Source organism: Zosterops lateralis (genome assembly GCF_965231275.1).
Source record: "Zosterops lateralis genome assembly, chromosome: 6".
Classification (NCBI taxonomy): domain Eukaryota; kingdom Metazoa; phylum Chordata; class Aves; order Passeriformes; family Zosteropidae; genus Zosterops; species Zosterops lateralis.
In genome coordinates this window covers 7,167,380-7,191,447 of record NC_139761.1, presented here as the reverse complement: position 1 = coordinate 7,191,447, position 24,068 = coordinate 7,167,380, and the positions used below count along the sequence as shown (strand labels likewise).

At 44.6% G+C, this 24,068-nt stretch overlaps 1 protein-coding gene across 4 annotated transcripts; it reads right to left on the bottom strand.

Moving 5' to 3' along the window:
- Positions 1-487: 487 nt before the first annotated feature.
- Positions 488-23,294, bottom strand: ZBTB1 (zinc finger and BTB domain containing 1). 4 transcript variants are annotated; one of them, XM_083864105.1, is made up of 3 exons: positions 23,092-23,162; positions 11,906-13,817; positions 488-1,363 (listed from the first exon to the last, which is right to left on the bottom strand). In XM_083864105.1, the coding sequence occupies exons 2-3, from the start codon at positions 13,795-13,797 to the stop codon at positions 1,327-1,329; spliced, it is 1,929 nt and encodes a 642-aa protein (XP_083720231.1). In that variant the 5' UTR covers positions 13,798-13,817; positions 23,092-23,162; the 3' UTR covers positions 488-1,326. The 4 variants fall into 4 exon arrangements, with proteins under 4 accessions (XP_083720231.1, XP_083720232.1, XP_083720230.1 ...); XM_083864106.1 differs by lacking the exon at positions 488-1,363 and adding an exon at positions 1,378-5,081; XM_083864104.1 differs by lacking the exons at positions 488-1,363; positions 23,092-23,162 and adding an exon at positions 23,259-23,294 and having other exon boundaries at positions 7,526-13,817.
- Between the last annotated feature and the right edge of the window lie 774 nt (positions 23,295-24,068).

Here is a 24,068-nt window from a genome sequence, read left to right as displayed (position 1 = left end):
CCTTCAACATCTATATACTGAAACATTGGGGGCTACATAATTAGATTAAGCAACCACATTCAAAGATATCTGAACATCTTTTCTTGCATTTGTATAGTAAGTTTATAAACTCAAAAAGAGTAAAGCAAGCACAGACACATCCCCTATACAAGCTGCAATACAGACAATATTGTACACACTTTGTAACAACAGTAATGAAAATGATGCCAATTATAAATAAAATTATAGACAGACTGTTCTTGAGATAACAGTTATAGTGAACAATGAAACATCCTTTTATATCATGAGTAGAATTAGTAAGATACGTAACTACAGCAGAATATAATCAGCATGTTTAGTCTGCTTACACGTCTTAATTTGATCTACTGTTGTCTGAGGGAAGCAAAAGAAATTAATATTTTTATAATTCATGCTTGCCCTAATTTGGAACATTTACTGCCTTACTGCTTTTTTGGTTAAGGTTTCCCCCCCCTCCCCCCCACTTTAATTTAGCTGGAAACATTAGTATTCTTAAAATGTTCAAATCTGAACATGAACACCTGATTCTCTTCTTCAAGCCAGTTTTTGCAAGGCTTAGCTCCAGAACAAGGTGCACCCTGTGCCCTGTAAAGATTATTTCACATTTACTCATCTCCTTGTTGGTAAAAAATTTTCACCATTTTTTAAAAAAGACCAGAGCACCATTTCTTTACTCTCCACATACAGGCACTGTGCTCCATGGAAGGTCCTCTTCAGCTTGCAAATGATGATCATGGCAGCAGGGGAAATCAAGTCAGCTGGATCTCTCTCACCATCCTGTCCTTCCTCAGGGACCCTCTGTCCTCAGGTTTTAAGATTTTTTTTTTCACCTCTTACTCTTTTTTTTATTTTTTTAAACACTTTATAGTTTAGCATTGTGCATGAGTATACACTTATAATGTTTGAACTAAAAAATCTACACAGTTTTTGACAGCAACTCTAAGAAGCCTCATTTCAGAAAAGGAGCACTCCAGCGTGTGAATAGAAATTTTGCAAATTCATTTCAGTGCAGCCCTTAACACCTGGCATCTGCCTCTTTTGGCTGTCTGCTCCATGAAAGACTTCAAATTTGTTTTTTACAGCTGTAAGTAATAGTCACAAGGAAGTAAGATTTATAATACATAGAAGAGTCCAAAACAACTTTTACTGCATGTTCTAATTTGACTGCTTTGGTGCCTTTTGCGACTGCTGCAGTATGTCAAAAAAGCAAAGGTGGTGCCAATTCAGATCTGGCACACGAGGTTCTGAGTTTTTATGAAATCTTTTGCCGACCAGTTCGTCCTCATGTCTTCTCCAAATCTGGTTCTCTCAGTTGTTCAGAAGCTTAGAAGTCCCTATTTCACTACTGCCATGCAGAAAAGAAATGCAAGAAAAATATTAAAAGTCAGAAGCCCGCACTGCAGTACTGTATTTGCTAGCATGATGTGGTCCCTCCCACCTCACCATGTGTGGTTTTGCTCTAAATACCCATCCTTCAGTTATATTCAGAGCACCCACTAGAGTCAGGAGCTCTTTTAAAAAGCAATACATTTCCTTCAACCCCTACCCCATCAGAACACGATCTTAAACAATGTTGTCATCTTGTTTCAGAAACTTTTGCTTCTTTTTCTTTTGCCTTCTGTTTTCAAAACAGCTACAGATTTGCTGAAGAAAAACTTCAGTTCCCACACCTCCCAGAAGTAACTTTTCATACTGTATGTGTTACTTTCCAGCAGTGGTTTATGGCTTGGCTTAGTGGATGTTCAAAAAGTTGCACAAGTATTATTTCCCCTCAGCCACTCATAGCTTGGAACATCCCCACTCTTGAATACTTCTTACTGCTTCATATTTGACTGTATTTTTGGTTGTGGGTTTTTTTATCTTGCCTAACTCAGAGGTAACTGTTATGTATTTACTTCACACACACACCACCACACACACCCCAAATTCTTATTTTAGGTTATGCAGATAAATTATATAAATATTTACAATTTCTTTAAGTCTCTTTCAACCACACTAGTTCATGACAAATATGAGCATCTTTGTGTCCGATAGGAACAATCAAGAAACTGGAAATGCATGGATGTAACTTTTGAGGACAATCCTCAGGGTTGTTGGGGTTGAGTTTTTTTGCACACTGACTTTTCTGCACATGTGAATCACATTGTGCAAAGTATATGATTGTGCCATTTCTGGATAACTTACACTTGGTGTTTCTATGATACTGTGGCAGCCCTGGCCCAAGTGGTTGTGCCTACGCTGCAAAGACTGCACATGAAGCCAGGTTTAGCAGCTCTTTGCATTACTTACCTGCCAAAGCATCCTCAAGGCCAGCTCAGGGCTGAATTTCCTGACACATCTTTGAGAGGAAAGCCTCAAGTGATGCTCCACACCTCAGTGTGCACCGTGGCCAGGCCCTCACTCACTGCAAGTGCCAGGCCCAGGCTCGTCTGGTATTTTATCTGCCCTCTGTGCCATGTCACATACTTAAGGTGGGCAAAAACGCCAGCTGGAACAAAAGGGTTTTGTTTTGTGCCACAAGGGCGATGTGAACAGGGGAAACATGTGAACAGGGGAAACAGGTCTTGGGCAAACTGCTACCTTCAAAGTGCTGCTGATTCTGGCAGCCAGGCCATGTGTCTGCCCACGACATTCTTAAAATCTTGGAGGGGAATTCACTGGACTGGTGCTGTTATTGCAAAGTAACTCTTACATGACATGACTAGCCCAGAAGTCAGGGAGTACCTTTTTTTTTTTTTTTTTTTTTTTTTTTTTTGGTAAGGTAACAAAGGAGGGAAAAGGGTGTTCTAACTACAGTATGCATGTGAGCACTGCTTTTTCCCAGGCAACATCAGTGTTTACCATTGCTGTTCATTACCATACTGGCCAAAATCTCTGTCATTTCCAAATCATAGACAACTCACACACACGACTGAGTTTCATTCCCCCACCTCCCTCAAATACATCGGCTGTGCTGTGTGGGACCACCTCAGAGTGCGGGAAGGTGGGCTGCCTGTGAATATTAAATCACATTTTTCCGATGAGACAGCAGAAACGCTGCTAATCAGTGCCAACTGTGGTGGGGCGGGGAGAAGCACATACAGAGCTGCCGGCAGTGCCGAGAGCCTGCAGCCCACAGGAAGGGAGATCAGAGATAAAACGTTGTGCCCTCCTCGCAGACTCTAAAATCGCCCAGCTGCCCTAAGCACAGAAGCTGTTGCGGGATGCAGAGCTGCGGGAGGATCCGCTTCACCCTCCTCCCAGCAAACTGGAGAATTCCAGCCCTGGGAATGGGCACGGGCGCCTTCCCAGCGAGCCACGAGATGGCGCTGGAAACCCCATTCCCGCATCCTGAGCATCTGCAGAATTCCAGCCCTTCCCAGAGCTCGCAGAGGATGCGGCTCCTTCCACTTCATCAAAGTCAGAGGAAGTCTGTGATTAGCTGGATGTTTACAAATAAAAGGAGGATCTGGAGACAGATCAAAGATGACTCTCCAGATTTGGCCCAATATCAGGTTCCTGCACTAACAGCATTTGCATGGGTTCCATTCTTATGTTCAGTGGCTGAACTTGGTGTATCTCATCATGCATTAATAATGTTTTTTTAAGGCTTAGTGCATTTATTAGAAGTCTGAAGATTCAGCCAGCTAAGGACCTGAAGAAGCAAAACAACAACATGCCTCAGCCAACAAGATCTTCCAGGCTCCATCTAAGAGAAGCACCCACTGGGTTCTTCCTCACACTGCTTCCTGCAATGTAAAGGGAACCAAGAAGCAAAGATAAGCACTGTTCCAAAATCCAAAGGATGTAGTACTTCAGACTTAGTAAACAGAAGCAGTAGCTCCTCTAACATTCTCTAACAATCTAAGTAGCTTGGATGGTCCAATCACACTGTATATGCTTTTCACTGAGGAGTCTGTAGTTCATCCAGGATCTCAGTGACTTTGTCGCAGCCCAAAAGACTAGGGAGAGAAGCAGATGGGAGATAAAAGATGTGGTGTGTGAAAAACACTGAGTTAATGTATATCTGTGCTAAGGGACATCTTTGTTTTGACTCTGTGTAACAAACCAACATAGCTTGTGAGGTCTGGAAGGCCACAGACTATTCCTTCTCTCATAGTAGTCCTCTGTTTGAAGTTGGTATTTCTATTTGGGGTCTAAGCCACACTGAACTTGATCAAATAAACATTCTCCAAAGGAAACTGCCTTTGAACTATTTAACTCTTTGAAGCACAAACTAAAACTGAAAAAAAACCCTGTAACAATTACTGTGAGATCTCTTGTGTCTTGACTGAGTTAATTTCCAGTTTTTAAGTTACTGCACATCAGGACCTCTGTCTTTTCTGGCAGAACTGACCGTGTCAGCAATGGCCAGTAAAATCTAAGAGAAACACAATCCGTCTGAAAGCAGACTAGGTGGGGCTAACCCTCAGACTTCCAGGCACGCAGAATACTAAGTGTCATATTTTACAGCATATGTAAGTGTACACAACTTCTATTTAATTCACCTGATAACAATGTAGCTCAGACATCTGAGCTCTCTCCTGGGCTGTGGGACATACTAAGACAATTTCTTCATCAGTTCCAAGGGATCCTACCCTTTATTTTCTCTTCCTGTATTATTAATCTATCATTTTCCCAAAGGAGGGGTACTTTAGATTTTGTCTCTTAAAATGTTTCTGATTTGTGTAAGTAATTCAACAACCAGTGGCTAGAAACCAGAACCTCAGTAGTTTGGAAGCTGGGACTCTGTACCAGTAGGTACCAGTAGGAAACCCACAGGCAGGGAAGAAACCAGAGCCCCATCTTTAGCATCCTAAATAAAAGCCCTAACAACGACTTGTGTAAGAGGAGCGTAACCGATACCAGAAGTCTGGTGTATCTGCTGCCAAAACCAAAAGCAATTTATGGTATTCAGCAAACTCTATTTTTAGCCAGCTTATCTGCATTTCCACAAACTTTCACGGTCTTTGGGGCTTTTGCCATGGAGAGAAGGACAACATGTTATTTTTCCCTTTCATTTTCTGGGGAGTCAGAAGCAGAAGTCCCTCTGGTGACCACCCGCAATGTAGTGGGATGGTTACCTAAAAAGGAGAGAACAGGTATTACTGAGTTGTGTAGATTCAACTGAACATCTGAGAACTATTTTAAAAAGACAACTTCTTAGCCCTAGTCGTTGCTTTAAAACAGGAAGAAAGCAAATCTTCCTTTTCAAAAAACAGAAGGCAAATAAAAGAGCTGAAAAGATGCATTTTTAAAATAGCAACCTTGTCATCAGGGGAGATGGGGGAAAAGAGAGGGGGGAAAGACTGATTTTTGTATCTTTTGTGTTGGCAGCACGGCTGCTGCAGAGACCTTGGCAGTTGCTGACACTGGTGGCACTTTGCCTGACAGACAAGCTGAGAAACTAAGGATTTACAACAGTCCTAATTTCCAGTGGATTTCCTACAATCTACACAGCTTCCAGGATTTAGAGGCCTATAAGGAATGCTCTCACTTCCTGTCAGGAGTCTTGGGATGTCTACAGAACTACAAGATATATTTATCTGAAGTCACATCTTACTTGCAAACAAAAAAAAAATATATATATACCCCAAAATCTCATTGATGCAAATCACATGTGAACTTGAGTGAAAACAATAAATGCAGCAGAACTTTGTCAGAGAGGGAAGTTCTTGAACCATTTTTTTTTTTTTTCCCTCCCACCGGAAATTCTAGATGCAGCATTGTTTTTGTGGTTGTAGCTACAGGAAGATTTACTATGGTTTTTAGTATGCCAGAAGGCACAGGAAAGGATTAAACCTTTTCATTTTCTTGCAAGAGAATCAGAGATCCTGACCACGTCTGAACCTCAAGGTTGCTGAGGTGAGCTGTGCCACGCTGGCTACACAAAAGACACAGTCAAAGCCTGGCCTTGGACCATCTGAGGATTTCTCATCTCACAGTTGTTATGTTCCCTTTAATATATTAATATGAAACTTTAAAAATGTACTTCTAACTACTCTTACACAGGCAATCTGCGTGAATTACTGAAAACCATTTCTCTAAAAGCATGATGCACAACGTTGTTTTCTTATGTCTTAATAAAAAATTCCCCACCCTACAAGATATTTGAGGGCAAAAATAACCCAAATAAAGATCTGACAGCATTTCTCCTATGAAGCTGGCACTGGCCATTCAAGTACATGAAAAGGCACATGGGCTGTTTGTTTCAGGGCAGAATATTTATAGTCATGATGAAGTGATTCCTGAGTCATGAGCTCTACTGCCCTGTTACAAATTAAGATTTGTCTTTTTGCATTAAAAAAAAAAATCACAATTAATTCCAGAATTATGGAAGTGACTGTAAAAGTAGCAAAATACGCTTAATTTATAAAATGTGTCCTGATTTTTGGCATCTTTCCCCTACAAAATCTCAGCCTACTCACACGTCTCAAGAATACACTGCACAGCAATATTTTAGGAGTTTTTTGGAAGTTGGAAGAAACTACAGAAAACTGGTTTATAGCTGAGAACTACAGAAATGTCAGCTTTTGAAAACATGTTCCTAATTTCTAGCCTTCAGCAGACTTTTATAAAGTCAAATTAGTCATGCTTCATCTTGTAGGTCTTTAAGTCTGCGACAAGCATCAAACCAGCTGAGAATTAGGGAAGTCAGAAGATTTGATTTTTAACCCTCTGAGACTGAGAAGCACTTAAAAGTCAGAAGCACACAGGGATAGTAAGAGATATTGCCAGATCAGCTTAACTTACACATGGAATTACCCCGAGCTTTCAGCATTAGACCAAAAATGACACAACTGTCTCCCCTTACTGTGAAAAGCAGAGAGGGGCACAGGGCAACAGAGGAGCTCCACAGCTGCATCTGGGCCCACAGCTGGAGGGCAGGAAGGCCAGAGGAAGGTGGGAGCCACTCCTGGTGTTTGGCCAGACAAGGGGCCCAGCTCATTCCTGGCCTGGGGCCAGGCCAACCACACAAACCCAGCGGCACGGAGCACTACCCAGTCTGCTTCAAGAAACACTAAGAAAGCTCCAGAGCATATTTGTGGGATGAGCTGAGTGCAGGAAGGTTTCCAGTTCTCACGAAGAGGGCAGATAGCAGAGATGTGTCTCATTTGTAAGAGGCTGGGCTGCCTTTTTCCTTATCAGGAAATAGGAGATGAATGTAAGAGTTCAGCTTCCCAGGGATGCTTGGGGGAGACAGAGACCGAGTTAAATTCGGGACATGCTCTGAGTTGTGGTACAGCTCGTTTAAGCAAACAAGCCCCCTCCCAGCCACTCATTCCTCCTCTCGTGCCACCCCTTCTATTGTGCTTGCACAAGATCTGACACAGAGATGGAGAGGAAAGCACAGCAGGGAACTGATCCAGCCAAAAACCAGCCCCAGAGGGAATAGAAAAAAGCCTGTTGTTTGATTCAATTCATGGTGAAGCTACATAGATCTGTGCTTTTTGACAATGGAGAGGGTGGCACACAGGGGAGAGAGAGGAGAGCTGAAACCAGTGGGGAGAAGTAAAGGGCTGCCAGGGCTCAAGGTGGCACAGCCTCCAGGAGCAAATTTGTGTCCTCACCAATAGCTTTGAGACTCTTGATGGTTTAGCACTAGAGTATTCAAATACAACCGTGTAGTCAAACTATTCACTTTTATAACAATGTATCTTTAATACATTCTCCAGGGCAATATATCTTCTGTCTTCAGCTTTGAATAAAAAATACACTGAATTATATGTTTTACATCAACTGAAAATATTACACCGAGAAGTCCCCTAATTAAAGCATAAATTCTTAGAATTCCATGATACTCTATTTATTGAAACCAAGATTTCTCCACAGACCTGTTGGCTACAAATATCATTGTACACAAATGTAAATACTCTTTGAACTAACAAGTCAGCAGGAAACATTTACAAGTATATATATATATATATTAACATTTTAAACATCTCCTCTGAAACTGAAAAAGAAGCTCAACAGCTTTTGTGATATTTTAAAGCTCATACCAGGTCTTCATGAATTCCCTCTTTTTAACTTTCAGTAAATCTTGAAAGCTAAGAGCTAGGCTGGCCACTTATAAATTCTCAGGATTGCAGCCCACAGCACTGCCAAAATGAGAAAAACAACTGAACACAGAGAGGTCCTCCAAAAATAAGAATAGCAAATCACTTAAAAATATAACTTATGGCATCCAGCAAATCTTTTTCTTTCTGGCTACGCCTTGTGCAATTCTTGCACCTCCAGTTTTAAAGATAAGTGCTTTAACATACTAATATTCTCTAAGGAGATGCAAAGGAACAATGTTATGGCAACAGAAAAGTACAAATTAGAGGAGAAGAACTCAAATAAAATATTTTTCCTTCCTCTTTATGATCTTTCAAGTAACAGCAAAACTTCTAGCATAACTGCTGTTGATTTTTTTTTCATGTCTGCTTTTGTTCTGTCTCCACATTAAATCATTTTGTCATGGTAGGAGCACTGAAACTGCATCATTTCACTCTCCTGCAGATGTTGTCCCATTCTGGGGAGAACATGTAGGAGTGGCCAGCCCCAGGCTGCCTCAGCACCCAGACCTTCCCCCCTTTCACAGCAGCCAAATTCCTCCTGTCAGTCTAGGCCTTTTCTCTAACAGTCCCATGCTGCTCCCCTGCACGCTTTTACATGTCATCTTAAATACTCATCTATTTAAACACCCATTTACTGGCAAGCCAGCCTGACTTGTTTATGTTCTCCTATACTCCCCTTGATCACTTCTCAGGCTACTTCAGTCATTCTAATTTTTTCTGCCTACATGTAAGTAGATCCACTTTTAAGCTTCCCTGCAGTGCAATTCATGCTCTTTCTGAGCCTTAGCATGGACTTTCATACATGTGAACCCCAAGGCACTGGGTTTTGTTTCACTAGAACAGGAAAAAATGTCAAGTTCAGTTGGAAAGGTTTAACAAACTTTACTTTGAAAAGCTACTACAACACAGATTATAATTGAAAAACAGAGGTACTCAGGGTGTTTATAAAGTTAGATAGTACATGTAAATACCATCATTCCCAGTTTCTCCATTTAACTTCTGTAGCTGGCAGGTCTACTTACACTAGGAAGTCACAATTTTTAAGAAACATTTTTGGGTCAAGTTCAAACCAATAGGCTGTAAACAAGGGCTCCTGATCCTGAGCAGGAGGCTCTATAAATCACCCTTAGCCCTTCACTGAATTCAGGACTGATCCCTTACATGGCAGAGGTCACCTCCTGCTTTTCAGCAAGGTCTGTAGTGCAGGCTGTGCTGTGCCCCCGCAGCACTGCGGGCAGCGGGGCCGGCCGTGCTTGGTACGCAACCCGCGTTGGTGAGCTCATGGCTCAGGCCCACAGCTCCCCAGCCAAGCTGAGTCATCCTCACTCCAGTCTCACAGCCGGGACATTTTATCCACTCCTCCAGCCACCCCCTCCATGCCACCTTTGGGATTTGCTTCCCACTGCACAGCTCTAATCCTGCCTGCCTTTGCCACTCCCTCCCACTCAGGATCTCTTCTCCCACTCAGTCTTCCCACTCCTCCAGTGCCACGAGACCCTCCTGCCAGTTCCCCCAGTGCTCTCCAGTTCTCCTTCACCTCCCTTGACTGCTTTTCCCAGTCCAGCTGATACTGTGAGGGATAACCCACATGTCAGAGAATCACTGTGTGCAGTGTATGAATCCCCCAGCTCTGGAGTGCTGGAGTGTATTCATGCCTGTGCTCTTTTGGCCCCAGTGCTATCGAGGATTCAGTTGACTTCAGCATCATGCAAGAAAAAAAAGGGCTGAGCAGTTAAAGAAAAACACTAAAAGCCCACTAAACTGCACCCAAAGCAGTTGGTGCCTCAGAGCAGCTGCTGGCTCAGGACCAAGGGCTGGTGGGGGAGGCTCCTCCATCACTGCAGAAACACACACGTCTGCCAACCAGAGAAATCCTAATGCACATTTAAAAGTGAATAAACGCAAGGCAACTCACACTACTTTTAACAGTTGAGGTGGAGATTCTGAATTGTATTCAATCCTCTGAATAGTCTAAATTAAAACTCGATATTCCTCATAATCCCCAAGAAACTAGGAATGAAATTCAACTCTGACAGAAACAAGCACATGAAAGCCCTGGACTAGACCTCAGCTCCTGGCTCCTATTCTCAACCCCACCACTGGCACATGAGGTGATAGAACATTTCAGTTGGAAGGGACCTGCAATGATCATCTAATCCAAATGCCTTAATTGCTGATCTAAATTACTTTCCTCCCTCCATAGCTCATCAGGAAATAGCATTACCACCCTCTTTAATAAAGTGAGATCTTCTGGGAGAAAGTACAACTAGGTTTTATTTTTTAATTGTTTTCTCCACAATTATGTATTAGGATCCTTTCCTCCACCCCATCACAAATCACACACTTAACAAACATTTAGACAGCTGGTGCCTAAGAGTCAAAGCCAGTTGCTCTCTCAAAGGCCAAAGTGCCTCACTGAATTGGTGTCAGCTGATACTTAGCAGGATTTTTATATTCAATTAAATTAAGAGACAAACTGCATAGATTAGGGCTCTGCTAGAATCAGAAAGGAATCTTAAAAGGCATAAAATATCTTTACATTTATTAAGCAAACTCTGCAGTCTTTTGTTATATTCTTGTTGAAAAACAGAACATTCATAAAGTATCATGAAAACAAGAAGCAAAAAAACCCTAAGGTCCCAAGCAATGGGACTATCTCCACACCCACCCTGCTTTTAACTTTCCAACACAGGCAGCAAGGCACGGTTCACAGCTAGGCTGAAAATGCAGTCTTCATTGCACATGGCCATACTGCATTCCTAGCAACCCACCACAACCACTCCTCCCTTGTATGTTAGGATAAGCAGGTTAAATATACCCACAGAGTACAGACAGTGAAAGAAAGGCCAACATCAGTTGAACAGTTCTGCTAGGAATTCCCGTCTGGAAAATGACCACTGTGCTGGAATCCCTCTGTTATCCCAACAGTCATTAACTCCCTTCCCCTTGTGCACAGCAGCCCGAGCCTGCAAGGGTTAAGTGAGCCTATGTGCTCTCACCCCTGGGAAGCACCTTCCAACAAAGCCAAGAAGCAGGGGACCAGGACAGCCAGCTCTGCCCCTACTGCAGAGTCAGAGCACAAAGGGTTATTTCTTGGCATTGTTGGTTTGGGGTTTGGTTTTGGTTTTTTTTTCATTCTGAAAATTAATTTGGGGATTACGAAAAATTATGCTCTTGTACATAATCGCTGGGATCTAAAATTTTCACATGAAGAAACAACACATGAAAATATTAAAGCACTCATCTTACGGACATGGATCCGAGAACTGTTTAATAGCAGTCAGTGAAGGGGTAACATTGTGCTTTTAATCTACAGTTTAAAAATAATGATTTGTATATCTACGTAGTAAAACAATAAAATTAAGAACAGAAACTGGTATTAGGAAACAGTGAAAATGTAATAATTAAACACATGATGCTTTTCAAAGCTTTATACTTAATGAGCCTAAATAGACACCTATGGTTAGGAGGGTCTTAAAAAAATAATAAAAAAGAGACTTATTTTCAAATTTTTTTTCCTTTTCAAATTATTTTTTACTATACTTATGCTTTGCTTTGGTGTTCTCTCTGCTGCCAGCTTAATGCTTTAACAGTATGTTTATGCTTATGTTCTTTTCAAATGCTTGGCATTATAGTGAGATCTCATATCTTTCCTCAAATTAAATTTTGCTCCACATACTCCACATGTATACAGATGAACATCCCTGTGCTGCTCCAGTTGCTCATTATTTGGGAATATCTGAAAGCAGACCTGGCATATAGTCTCTCCAGCTGATAAGTGAGATATCATATGCCGTACATGGTCATGTTTTCGGAAGTTTCCTTGATCACAAATGGAACAGACATACCTGGCCATGCCTTTGTGCATATCATTGTGGAGCCGCAACTGGCGCTCTCTTAAGAACTGCTTCCCACATGTCTGACAAACAAACTGTTTTTCCTTGGTATGAACGGTATAGTGTTCCCGCAAGTGGCAACGCTGGTAAAATCCTTTCCCGCAAAGGTTGCAGAAATGCTTACGCCTGTGATCCCTCTCGTTCTCTTCCAACATGGAGTTCTTGAACAGATCTTGCTCCAGGCAGTTTGACATATGTTCAACCACTAGGTTTTCAGTATCAAAACGCTGGCCGCAATTAGGGCATTGGAAAGGACAGGCAGAATGCTTGTATAACTGGTTTTTTTGGAGGCTGTTCATTTGGAAGTGACTGTCCCTGAAGTCCTCTAGCATCTCTGCAAACATCATGTCCCTTATTTCTGATGGCTCCTCGGGGTTTTCTTCCAAGTCCATTTTCTCCTCAGAATTTCTGATCCCATTCATGGTCAGATCCTGGGGTTCTCCACAGGTCTGTGCATGATCCTGTAGCTGCTTGCCTTTGACCAGTATTTGACCACACTTGCCACAAGCACATATATTTTCTATGTGTTTGGATAAATAATGAGAGGACAAATCTTCCTCAGTGATTGTTAGCCCACAAAGTTCACAGGGAGCATTCTCCACATCTTCCTGCACTGAAGGAGCTTTGCTGTTAAGGTGCCGTGGATTTTTCAAACACTTTCTTTCATCCTCATCCATTGATAAACGAGGCTTTAGAGTCTTCCGAGCATTTCTCTTCTCCCTCATCTCTTCCTCGACGTAGTACCTGTAAAGCGGCTCTTCCTGTTCATCGTCTAGGTCATCATTGTCAGAAGACTCATTGCAGTCTTTATCTGCCACCTTGATAATATTAAAATCCTTCAGCTCATCTGTAGGATTGTCCTCTGGCTCCACCTTGATGATAATCCTCTTCCTCTCAGAGGCTCTACTTCCTTCTTCACCTGATGTCTCAGAGGCAACCGTGCTGCTTTTTCTGCTCGTGACGTTTGACACGGGAGACGATGACTCGTCCACAGCGTGGTTCGAGTCCCCCTTGTATTTTTCTGTTTGTGTGGAGATCATCTTAGAAGTAGAGTTCTTTTCACTATAGTCTATTTTCTCAGCACTGTAGTACCTGGCACTTTGGTAGGAATGCCTGTTGGTGCATGTTAACACGTGCTCATCCAGTAGCTTTTCACAGCTAAAACTGAACCCGCAGCTGTCGCAGGTGAAGCTCCTTCCAAACCGGCGCGAGTGTGACACGCGCTCTTTCGTGTGAGAGAATTTGGACGTGGTGCTTTTTTTGCAGACATCAAACAGTTGCTCGGGGAAGCTGTTGAGCTGCAAAGTTTCTTCCTCAGGCTCTTTGTTATGGGATGTATTTACCGTTGAACTTGGTGGCTCCATGCCCCACCTGTTTGTTTCGCTGCCATTTCTGGCAAGTGCGTCTTCATACATTCTCACACCAAATATCATTTTACCAGTCTGGGTGCTAGAAGCAGGAGATGAACATTTTAAATTAGATGAGTCTGTATCCTGTATATCTTCTAGACACTCAGGTACGTTATATAGCTGTAAATAGTTCATGGCCACTTTAAATTGCTCAAAATTGGCAGGGGCTGTCATAATTTTTCCTAAATACATGAACTGTAAAATAAGATCAAAGCATTCAGCACTAATCTTCATGTTGCTTAGATTCAGCTGGGCTGTAGTGTTTTGATGGTTCATAAAAAACATCCTAAAATAGGCGCTGCAGGCAGCAAGGACTGCTTTATGTGCTTGAAAATAAATATCATCGATAGCGATGCAGCAGTCGCACAGAAAGCCCCACTCTCTTTGCTTGTTTAGCTGCTGAAGGACATAGTTGCTATGGCTGGTTTTTGCCATCTTGTACTTCGATTACAGCCCTGCATAAAGAAAAAGGTATCTGTTAAATCACGAGCACAAAACCCAAAGCCTACTTAAACGTAGGGAGGAACTGCCATCTCTTTTCTCTCTAGATCTTCCTATTCTGCCAGTCTGCGGTACAGCTTCCTGTCTGGAGATCTCTGCTGGTAACTACTTACAAATATTGATGCCAGTGAAAACATCCACAATTCCATGTGCTCACCACTAGACTTACAAGACTAGTAAACTAATAAACATAACCAGCACAAACGTCAGTCAGAGCTGCTGGAATATAAATCAGAAAATTTATCTCAAAGTCCTACAGCCAAGGTTTTCAGATATGAATTCTGAATGCAGAACTTGAAAAACTTAGACTTCTGTAAGATGGCCCCAGGACAACACCTATACAAGGTAAGCTGGCTGTCAGAAACCACTCTTCAGTCTCAACTTGCCTTTTTACCTGTCAGTCCAACGGGCATATGATGCAACACACAATGAAACCCAAGCCAGGCTCAAACTGGTCTTTCCCTGCCCACCAAAGGAAATTAAGAGACAACAGAGCACCCACACAAGCTACTCCCCACATTTTGCTCTTTGTGGCAGCTGAGGGACCATCTCAACCTTCTCTGCAAGGGATCCTACAAGCCAGGAACTGCAAACTCAAACTCCTCCTCAGAAGCAGAGGGCAGCCCGGCTGTGGTGGCACGTCCCACGTTCGAGCCCGCTGCAGATGGTGACCAGGCGAGCTGCATGACAGCCACAGGGACTGCAGAGGCAGGAAGTGGTGCACGCCGTGCCTCCAACTGCTCTCAAAACCACTCGTTCAGAGCGCTGAAATGTAACCAAAACACGTAGATGGGAAACCGGACAAAGAAAAACTCAGCAATGGAGAACTGAGAGAGCCAGCAAGCCAGAGGTGGAGCCGCGGTGAAATGGAGCCTCAGCAAGGACTGGAGAGAAAGGTCTGCCAGTGCTGAGGGTTGCTCTATGTGAAAGAACTAACTCGTCCTCAAGTGAAAAGAGGAAGCAAACATCATGGTTTAAGTTAACAAAAAATACCCAGAAGAAATGCACTCCATACAGGAGGTGTGAGTTTGATTAAAGACAAACTTCACCAAGTGTGGCCAACACCTAGTCACGACTCACTTTGGAAAACCTTGACTGATACACGTAAGCTGTTCTAACTGCACAGGCTGAGGGGGTGAGGAACCAGAAAAGGGTATAGAGAACACTCTGATTGAAATGAAAAACATAAAGCAGTAATGAGGATTCTTGACATTTTGAAAGGTTATTGCAAACAATGCAAATAACTGTAAGAGGTTTGTACAAATAAAGTACAGGCTAGCAAATAATATATACTAAGGGCATTTTATGACTCAGTGAAATGCACGGATTGATTTGCAACCACTCTTTCAACTGTCCAAAATTTAAACACAATACACACATAACTGCTCCATTTTTCTTTTTATTTTCCTAACAGCTTACATCTCCTAGGGGGAAAAATGGGTAGAGAAATTAAATTCCACAATTAGTGTTGAATTCGCAAGTCATAGGCGTTGCCTGGCTTGTTAAGCAGCAAACCTAGCATTAAGTCCCCGCTCTTCATTCCACAAAGGACTGCCACAGCAGAAAGGCTCCTAAGCTCTCAAGAAAAGAACAGGCTCACCCCACCCAGCAATATTCCCTACTGCCAACTCACAGAGCAGTTCCTATGGATCACCACCAGCACAAGATCTTGTCTGGCAACAGGAACCTTGAGATTTGGGTTGAACTAGTGATGATGAGTATCTGAATGGCAGCTGCTCCTCTCCTTTCCACTCAACCCTCCACAGCCAGAACTCCAGGCTAGCACCCTGCCATAATAATTCTCAGATTGGCTTGGCCTAGTGATGTCCACTGCAGAAATGCAACTCGTTGCATGGAAATCATTTCTCTTTTTTACTAACTTGCAAGGCAGCGGCTTTGAAAGTAGGAGAACCTCTGAAATAACTCTACATCTTTTCTACAGAAACTCATTATCGTCTGTGTCACTGGGTGATTTCAGATGTTTCTGTGAAGAACAGCAAAGCTCTTGACATCAATAATAAAAGTGCACTTCATATTCTTCCAAGTGCTAACGTGTTTTGGATTTGAGGGAATTCATCAGATGCTTAAATGTAACTCAATCTATTGTATTAAGAATCGCAGCTGCATAATGATAAAGAATTAACTTCAACTTCCACATTCTAAAAGTGAAAAACAATGAGAAAATGAGATGATGCAGTCTAAGGCACCACTGGCCTCTTGGTGCGAGCTGCCAACACCACAAGAAAAGGCTCAGGACAGCTCATGTTAACTTCCCCATCCTCATAAAGTGGCAAGTTCTAAATGTTTTATTTAATTGTGGTTTTTTTACACTAGATATAATCCACTGTGTCCTCCAACAGGAAAACAGCAATACAAGTAGCAAGCCTGTACAAAACAGGTGATCACAAACTATCTGCAGGCACCTGCAGATGGGGTCATTTCCAGACGGTGGGAACAATGAGTGACAGCACATGAACTCGCCTTTTTCAAGTCTTCTTCTTTGAAAATGGTAAAAGATATTTCTCCTTTTGACAGATGAATTCCTGAAGAGCTTTCAGCACACAGATCCTGACATGCAACAATGACCCACTGGCAGTGCCACTCAGGGAAAAAAGGGTGGAGCATGAGGCTGCTTGAGCAGGATGGCAAGGTTTTGGATTTGACATGTACTTGGTCTCTACAATGGTAGTATTACATGTAGATATTAAAACAGAGTGTATGAGGTTATTTATGTTAATGAAAGTCCTGGCATGCTCCCTCTGGATGCTGTATTAACCTCCTGGATCTGACGTCTCAATACAAGAGCATGTGCTGGGCTATTTAAAACTTCAACACATTTCAACCAGCAATAGCAAAACTTTCCTGCTGAAACCTTGGACTGATTACTTTTTTTCCCTCCTCCACAGAAAAGCTCAGCCAAAACGGTTCCAAAAATGAGGCTAGGAAAAAGTTTTCATGTATGCAGATTATTATTTTTTTTCATTTAGAAATTAAAAGTTTCTCTTCCAAAATCTTTGAGGAGACACTTTATGTGGGAGAAATCGTTATGTCTTAGAGATGTTATCACAATATAAAAATCTGCCTGAATTTGGCCAAGCTCTATGCTTGAGGAGGAGAAGAAACAAATTATCAGTTTATTCACACCTAAGACTTTTGTTAGTTGTTAAAACTTCAGATTACAGCCTCGCTGAGGACATTTCATCCTCTTGCATCTGCTTAGTACACAGGGGCCTGCCTGAGCCATCCGCAGTGAAATCCCCTTTTGCACACAGTTCTGCCATGGTTTTAAACCACAAAAGAGTTGATTCAGATAGAGGGAAGAATTTTTTTATTATGAGGGTGTTGAAACACTGGCACAGGTTGCCCAGAGGGTTACCCCATCCCTGGAAACACTCAAGGCCAGGCTGGATTGGGCTCTGAGCAGCTTGATTTTGTCAATATCCCTGCTCATTGCAGGGGGGTCAGACTAGGTGACATTTAAAGATCTCCTTCCAACCCAAACCATTGCATGGTTTTATGTTCCGCCTCCACAATGTCACAGCTGATAGCAAAGCCTCCTGGAGACTGCTCCTCAGCATGACTCACCACGGGGTCTCGGCTTCCCTTGTGGTAGCTGATGGAGAAGATGCCCACTTCTAGCAGGGAGAGAGCCAGAGCCAGGAGGAGATGTAGGGAAAACATAAGGACTTTGGGAAATGTAAGAAGGATGTGATGGAAACCCCCCTGGAAATCTAGAGAGAAGAAAAGGGCAGGCTGCAAATACAGTGGTGAGCCAAGAGAAGGGCACTGGGATTATGGAGCAGCAGTGGGAATTAAAAATGGATACACTGAGGGTCTAAATGGTGGAGGGAAGAAGCCACTTGGGCAAGGGGCTGGGAAGAGCCAGGCTGCAGGGCCTAGGGCAGAAGGGGTAAAAAATACAGACAAGCTCTTTCTGGGGAATAGATGGAAAACAATTACAGCATTCAATTACCCCAAATTCCCAATCCTGCCATCACTTTCATCAAGCACGACATCCACATCAACAAGCACGACAGGCTTGCTGACAAACTCCTTCCCAGCAAGAGCAAGCTCTCAGAAAATGGTAATTCATCATTATTTTGTTACTTTAATTGCTAAAATGGCAGCAATCTGCATTTATCACTCATGTGGGTGGACTGGTACTGCAAACTATTTTTGAAGTTTGCTTTAGAAAAAAAAAAGGCAGGTATTCGAATGAAAACAGGTCTTTTTACAGAAAATTCAAGGTATACACATATATTATGTATGTATCATAGTGTATTCTTCCACTCCTCTTAGCAAAATTTCCCTTTCTCAGCACATCCTCTGGATCTGTCTAGGCCTGGATCTGAGCAGTACAAGACAAGATCCCTGCTCATTTGGCCAAGCATTTGGAGGATGTGAAGTGAATGAGAGGTGGGGAACAAAAAGTAGGATCTCACAGCAATGAACACTGCTTGGAGAACATCATCCCACTGCTGTCAATGCCAGGACAACTAATTTCGACCTTTCTGGTTTTTTTAATAAGACTGGCTTGCACTTTTTGGCTGTCCAAATTACTCACACAAGCAAACACCACTGGTGGCAACTGAGGCCAGTGGGAGCTATCCTCTGTATGTATTAAACACCAAGTATCTTGGAAAAGTAGAGCTCCATGCAATTTGTCAATCCAAAGGTTTTAATTGTTTCTGATCCTCTTTTTCAAAGACAGGACAATCACTAGCCACTTGCCCAGTGGACTAGCACACTTTGTGAAGCATGCAAATCCTGGAGGCACCAACCTCACAAGTCCACAAAGAACCCAAATAACTCCATCTTCAGCAGTGATTGATTTGTGCAGTAAAGGTACCACAAGCCACCTTGTAAGTAATACTGAATGATGCAGAGGTGTTCTGGAAAAATGTACTAGAAAAGCATCTGATATGAAAATGAAAACTGAAAGTATTTGATTTGGGGATTTTCACTCTGATTTTCAAACTTCAAATCTCCATATGCAATTCATTTTCCTAGTAAATATTTATTTTTTTACACAGCCAGGCTTTGATTCAAGCTACTTGTCTGCCACCATGCTTTTCTTTTGAGGCACCACTTAGATACTATTAAGATGTAACCATGAACAAGCTTAAGTTGCACTACTACACTAACCAATTATGTTGTTTTTAAGTCTGCTAACAAGAAAAAACAGATATTCACTACAGCTCCATGTCATCATTTCCTCACACTTAAAGTTTTCTGAGACGTTTTAAAACAAAAGAAGTACAAAAAATCCTCAAGCGAAGAAGTAGTGAAGTTCTTTTGCTAACTTCTCTGTCTTTAAAACAGACATACCACAAGGTTCAGAATTCAGGAGCCTTTCGGCTCCTAAAATTAGTAGGTGGTTTTCAAAATCCAGCATTTCCAGTGCTGAGCAGGCAAAAACACAGTGCTTACATGCTTAGTTACTGGCTGCTTTTCTTTGGAAACCAAGAACAGGCTGGACAAAAGTGTAATAAATGAGTGGAGAATTTGGTGCTAATAGAAAATGAGACTAGAAAACCTCAAGCAAACAACGCCCAGCTATCCAAAAAACAAGCACATGAAGATCAGAAAGCAAATCTGCCATCAGCGTCTGTCTCCAAACCCCACCCTGGTGTGGGTTCCCAAGAACTCTTCCCCCTAATTTTGCCATTGTGGGTCAGATCTACTAAAAAGCCTGGATTCCTAAATGACAGCATTGACATGCTGCAGAAAATCCTACAGAAGATGTATAAATTCTCCACACAATGCCCAAGAAATGTGTTCGGCTGCTGCACTGACCACAGAGCTATTGACAGGCTACAACTTTTACCTAGATATACTCAATAGGAAGCCACAGAGATTGCTCTGGGTGCCTCAGTTTACACAAACGCTGAAAAACGAGCAAAGAACTTGGGGCCAGGTGACAATTGTTCACCTCAACAGTGAGTATGGATCAATTTGCATTACAAGCATAGCCTTGATCATAAATTAAAACAGCTATGGGAATTCCATGTACTGCCAGGGAAAATGTAATTAAGCTCCATTATTCAGGCTATGAAGGACTAAAGGTATAATTTATCCTCCTCTCACAGCCCTTTCAATCGCCTGCCTTTCAGGCACGCCAGTTGGGAAGATAATTCCAAAGAGGCAGATACTCATCTTCAGATGAATCCCCACGGCTGAATCAACTCATTTTAAACAGACTCCTGGACAATGTACAGGAACAAGTTTCATGGCATTTGGGCTAGATTTGAACCAGGGGAAGGGAGGATGCTCCAAAGCCTCCAGCATGAGCTGTCAGAGCTCCTGAATGCCCCTGTTCTCCACCACTCAGCCAGCAGTTCTCTGCTGATTCAGCATCCATGCCCACAAATGAGAAACAGACGTCAAATTTTACCAAGTTATGCTTCTCAACTGCTAACTGAAAATTATTTAAGATACATTACATGGTCTTAGGTTAGAACACTCCTCGAAAGACAAGGAATACAGCTTGACAGAAAAGAATAAGAAAATCTGTGTTTGTGCTAAAGCCCCATCTCAACTTCAAATAACTTTACATCAGATCTAGGGAGTAGAAGTCCTAGAGAGATCTTATGCAGTCCTTTAAAGTAACTTGCTAGCCACAAAGGTTGGCCCTAGAAAGTCACAGTTATCTTTTATCTGGCACCTTTACACTTGTCAGGCAACAAGGTAATGATATGTTTAAAAGAAACAATTAGTGGGGAAAAAAAGCTATGACACCCAATTTATGCTTTGCAGCAGGAAGATGAGCCTTTTCATCTCGGCTCTCATTGGTTACACCAATTTTCAATTTCTGGAGGCATCTTGGTGGTTTAACCATGTCTTGAGACCCTCAAATGAAGTCACAGGTGCCTTCCAGGAAAGGATCCTTGGCTAAATACAAGTTGGACTTAAGTGTAACAAGTTGCTGGATGCACATGAATGAAGCACAGTAACTTGTGACACACAGATCAGTCTGTGTGGTTTTCTTGACTCTTCCTGGTCTTAAATGTTTCACATTTTACTTTCAGCATACTAAAAATAAAAATAAGGCTACTAAGATCTCCATGCAATGAGGTATGTCTTATATGGGGGAGAAAAGGCAACAGCCAGTGAATTCTGGAGTTTTGCAGAGACATTGTGTGCAGAAATTAAAAATTACCAGACCAATTCGAGGATATAAACGGTCCTCATGCAAATTATTTCAGCTGTTGTGCCCACACACTGTGTCAGCAGCAAAACTCTTCGGGTGAGGGTGTTTACCATTCCTAAGCAAAGGCAGGGCAGAATAACCCAACTGCTGAAGAACCACTGCCCAAACTGAAAAATGAACACATGGCTTCTCACTCTACATGTGTGTGAGGTCCAGAACAACTCTAGTAAGAGGCCCAGCTGCAGCAAGTAAGAGAAAGGACCCTGAGCTTTTATCAGGAAACGTTTCATTATCTCAGTTCTGAGCAGCTATTCTGTTTCCATCCAGCAGGTAAATAGCTAATGCAGCTTTGTCCATCCTGGATTTTCAGGGCTTTCCACTGTCAGCAAGAACAGAAGTCTGTGAAAGAAGCAGCCACTGACATTCAAGTAAGAAAGCATCAAAAAACCCAAATCCCTGGTTGGCATGAGCACTCTCAATGTAATCGCTGCTAATTCCTGTGCCAGTGACAACAGTGGTTGAGGCTGATGAAGGGAAAGACTTGTGCAAGCAGAGCTGAAGCATCAGTTAAGCCTGTGATCTTATTCCACACAAAACTTTCAGGCTACTAGGAAGAAGTGGCTTCTATTACTTCTCTGAGCTTCCCACGCAGCCCTAACCCACATCTTCATTACCTGCATCCAACCCCCCCCCATGCAGTGGGTGCCTGCCGGTTCCCTGCAACCTCAAACACCAGCAGAGCGCAACTAACACTACTTGTTACTCCTCAGGTTTTCTGGCCAGCCATCCAAAAATCTCTCCACACAATCTTGTCAACTCACTCTGCTGCTGCTGCTGCCTAGGAAGAAAAAATCTCTGCAACCACTCGCGTTTGGCCGGTTTTCCCCCATGGCCATATGGTCCCAACGCCTCTCCCCCGCTCGCCGGGAAAGCTGAACTCATAATTCGGCAAAAAAAAAAAAAAAAGGAGAACCCCACATGCATCCCCCTGCTCACTGGCCTGCTCCGTGGGTTTTTCCAAGAGCTGTAATGAGGAATGTTAAACAAACACCTTTAATTAAAGGAATGTTTGTTTAGTGTAATTTAATGCCGAAGGAACACCGCACTGTTGCAAGCCCGGATAGTTCTGCGGTGTGGCTGTACCTGGCGATACTGGAGTGCGAGGGAAATCGTGCAGGCAAATGACAAGCCGGCAGTAAACACCCAAATATTAAAGCAGCATCCAAGCCATGCCACCCGTTTTACCAACGCCTACGTGTCAAGGGGAACCGGCACTCCTGTATCAGCTGAAACAAGAGTAAAACTTGAGAAACTGAGTTACAAAAAAATCCTGAAGAACAGAGAGCCATGCAACCCCAGCCCCAAACTCACAGCCTTTTTCAGTCCCATTTCCTCTACTCTCTTCAACTACCTTTCTATCCGGGCAGGAAAGAGGAGTCCTTTGAAGAACGAGAGACTTTCGACACCGCTCCCACAAGCGGCAAAGGGCTTGTTTTTTTTTTTTTATGTGACAAAAGTATTCCCCTTCCTTTCCAGCCGCCTCCACGGCGACCCAGCGCTGCCAGCCCCGAGTGAAACCCAAGTCTCCCGCCTGGCAGGGTGGAGCATTCCCTGCGGGCTGCAGCTCCGCTCCGCTTTTTTCGCTAAACTACCGCAACTCACTCCAAGTTTTGGGGCGTTTATTTCGCGAAGACAAAAGGAAGAGAAGCGGCGGGACCCGCGGCGGGGGCGATAGCGGCGCTGGAGATGTTTACCGCGACTTCGAGCCCCGGAGCCACGCGGTGCCCTTCCCTTCCCTTCCCTTCCCTTCCCTTCCCTTCCCTTCCCTTCCCTTCCCTTCCCCTGCACCTCCCTAGGCCGCTCCTCGCTCTCCGGCCCGGCATCCCCCGACCCCCGCCCCGCAGGTGGAGCGCCCGCCGCGACCCCCGGAGAGGAGGAGGGAGGGCAGAGGGAGGGAGGGCAAAGAGCCGGAGCCGCCGCCGCTCGGCCCCCGCGCGTTCCCCGCTCCGTGCCCTGCCCTGCCCGGGCACAAGGTCACGGCGCCGGCCCAGGACCGGCCGCGGCTGTGGAGCCCCTACCTGGCAGCGCCGCCGCCACTATGGCGGGCCGGGCCGGGCCACGCCGCCGCTCGGCACTTCCCACCTCCCGCCGCCGGCGGAGCTGCGGCCGCCTCCCGCCTCCTCCTCCTCCTCCTCCTCCTCCTCCTCCTCCCCGGGTCCCGGCGGCGGCCCCGGGCCCCGCTTACCGCGGCGCGGGGCGAGCGAGGCGGCGGCGGCCGGAGGAGGACGGGGAGCCGTGCCCGCGCCGCTCCCGCCGCTGCTGCTGCTGCTGCTGCTCCTGCCGCGGCTGCAACAAAGGACTTCCGCCCCGCCGCTGCCGCAGCGCCGGCTCCGCCGCGACCGCACGGAGCCGGACCCCTCCCCTCGGCGGCCGCGGCTCCCGGCGCCGCCGCTGCCAGCGCTGCTGCGCCGCCGCCAATGCCGGGCCCGCCGGGCGCCTCCCGCCGCGCTCCGCTCTGCCCTGCTCTGCTCTGCTCTGCTCTGCTCTCCTCCCGGCTGCCGGAGCGAGCCCCCCTCCGCCCCGCTCCTCCCTACCCTCCGCAGAGCCCACCGGGACCCCCCAGCCGGGCTGTGCCCCCTGGCTCCTCTCCCGGCCCCGCAGTCCGCCCCTTCCCCGCGCACCCCGTGGCCGCAGGGAGCGGGCGGTCTCTGTTTTCCCCCCGAAGCCGCCGGGGTCGGTGCTAAGGGAAGGCTCCGGTCCCCCGTGTGCGTGCCCGGCGATGGGTGTTGTACCCCCGCGTGGGACGGCCGGACTGAGAGAAAACCACCGCGAGCTGCGTGAGAAAGTGTTTCCTTCTCGCTGCAATTTCACACGTTTAATACCCCCGCCCTCCCTCCTGGAGCTCCGCGGGGATGCAGGAGCACAGACAGGGCTGGCAGAGCTGTCACAGATCCCGAGGACAGCGCCTTGTTCCATCCTTCCAGGAGCTGTCCCAGGCCCCCGGTGTCTGGACCTCTCCGGTCTGACAACATCCAGCTCCTCCGGAACTATCCCG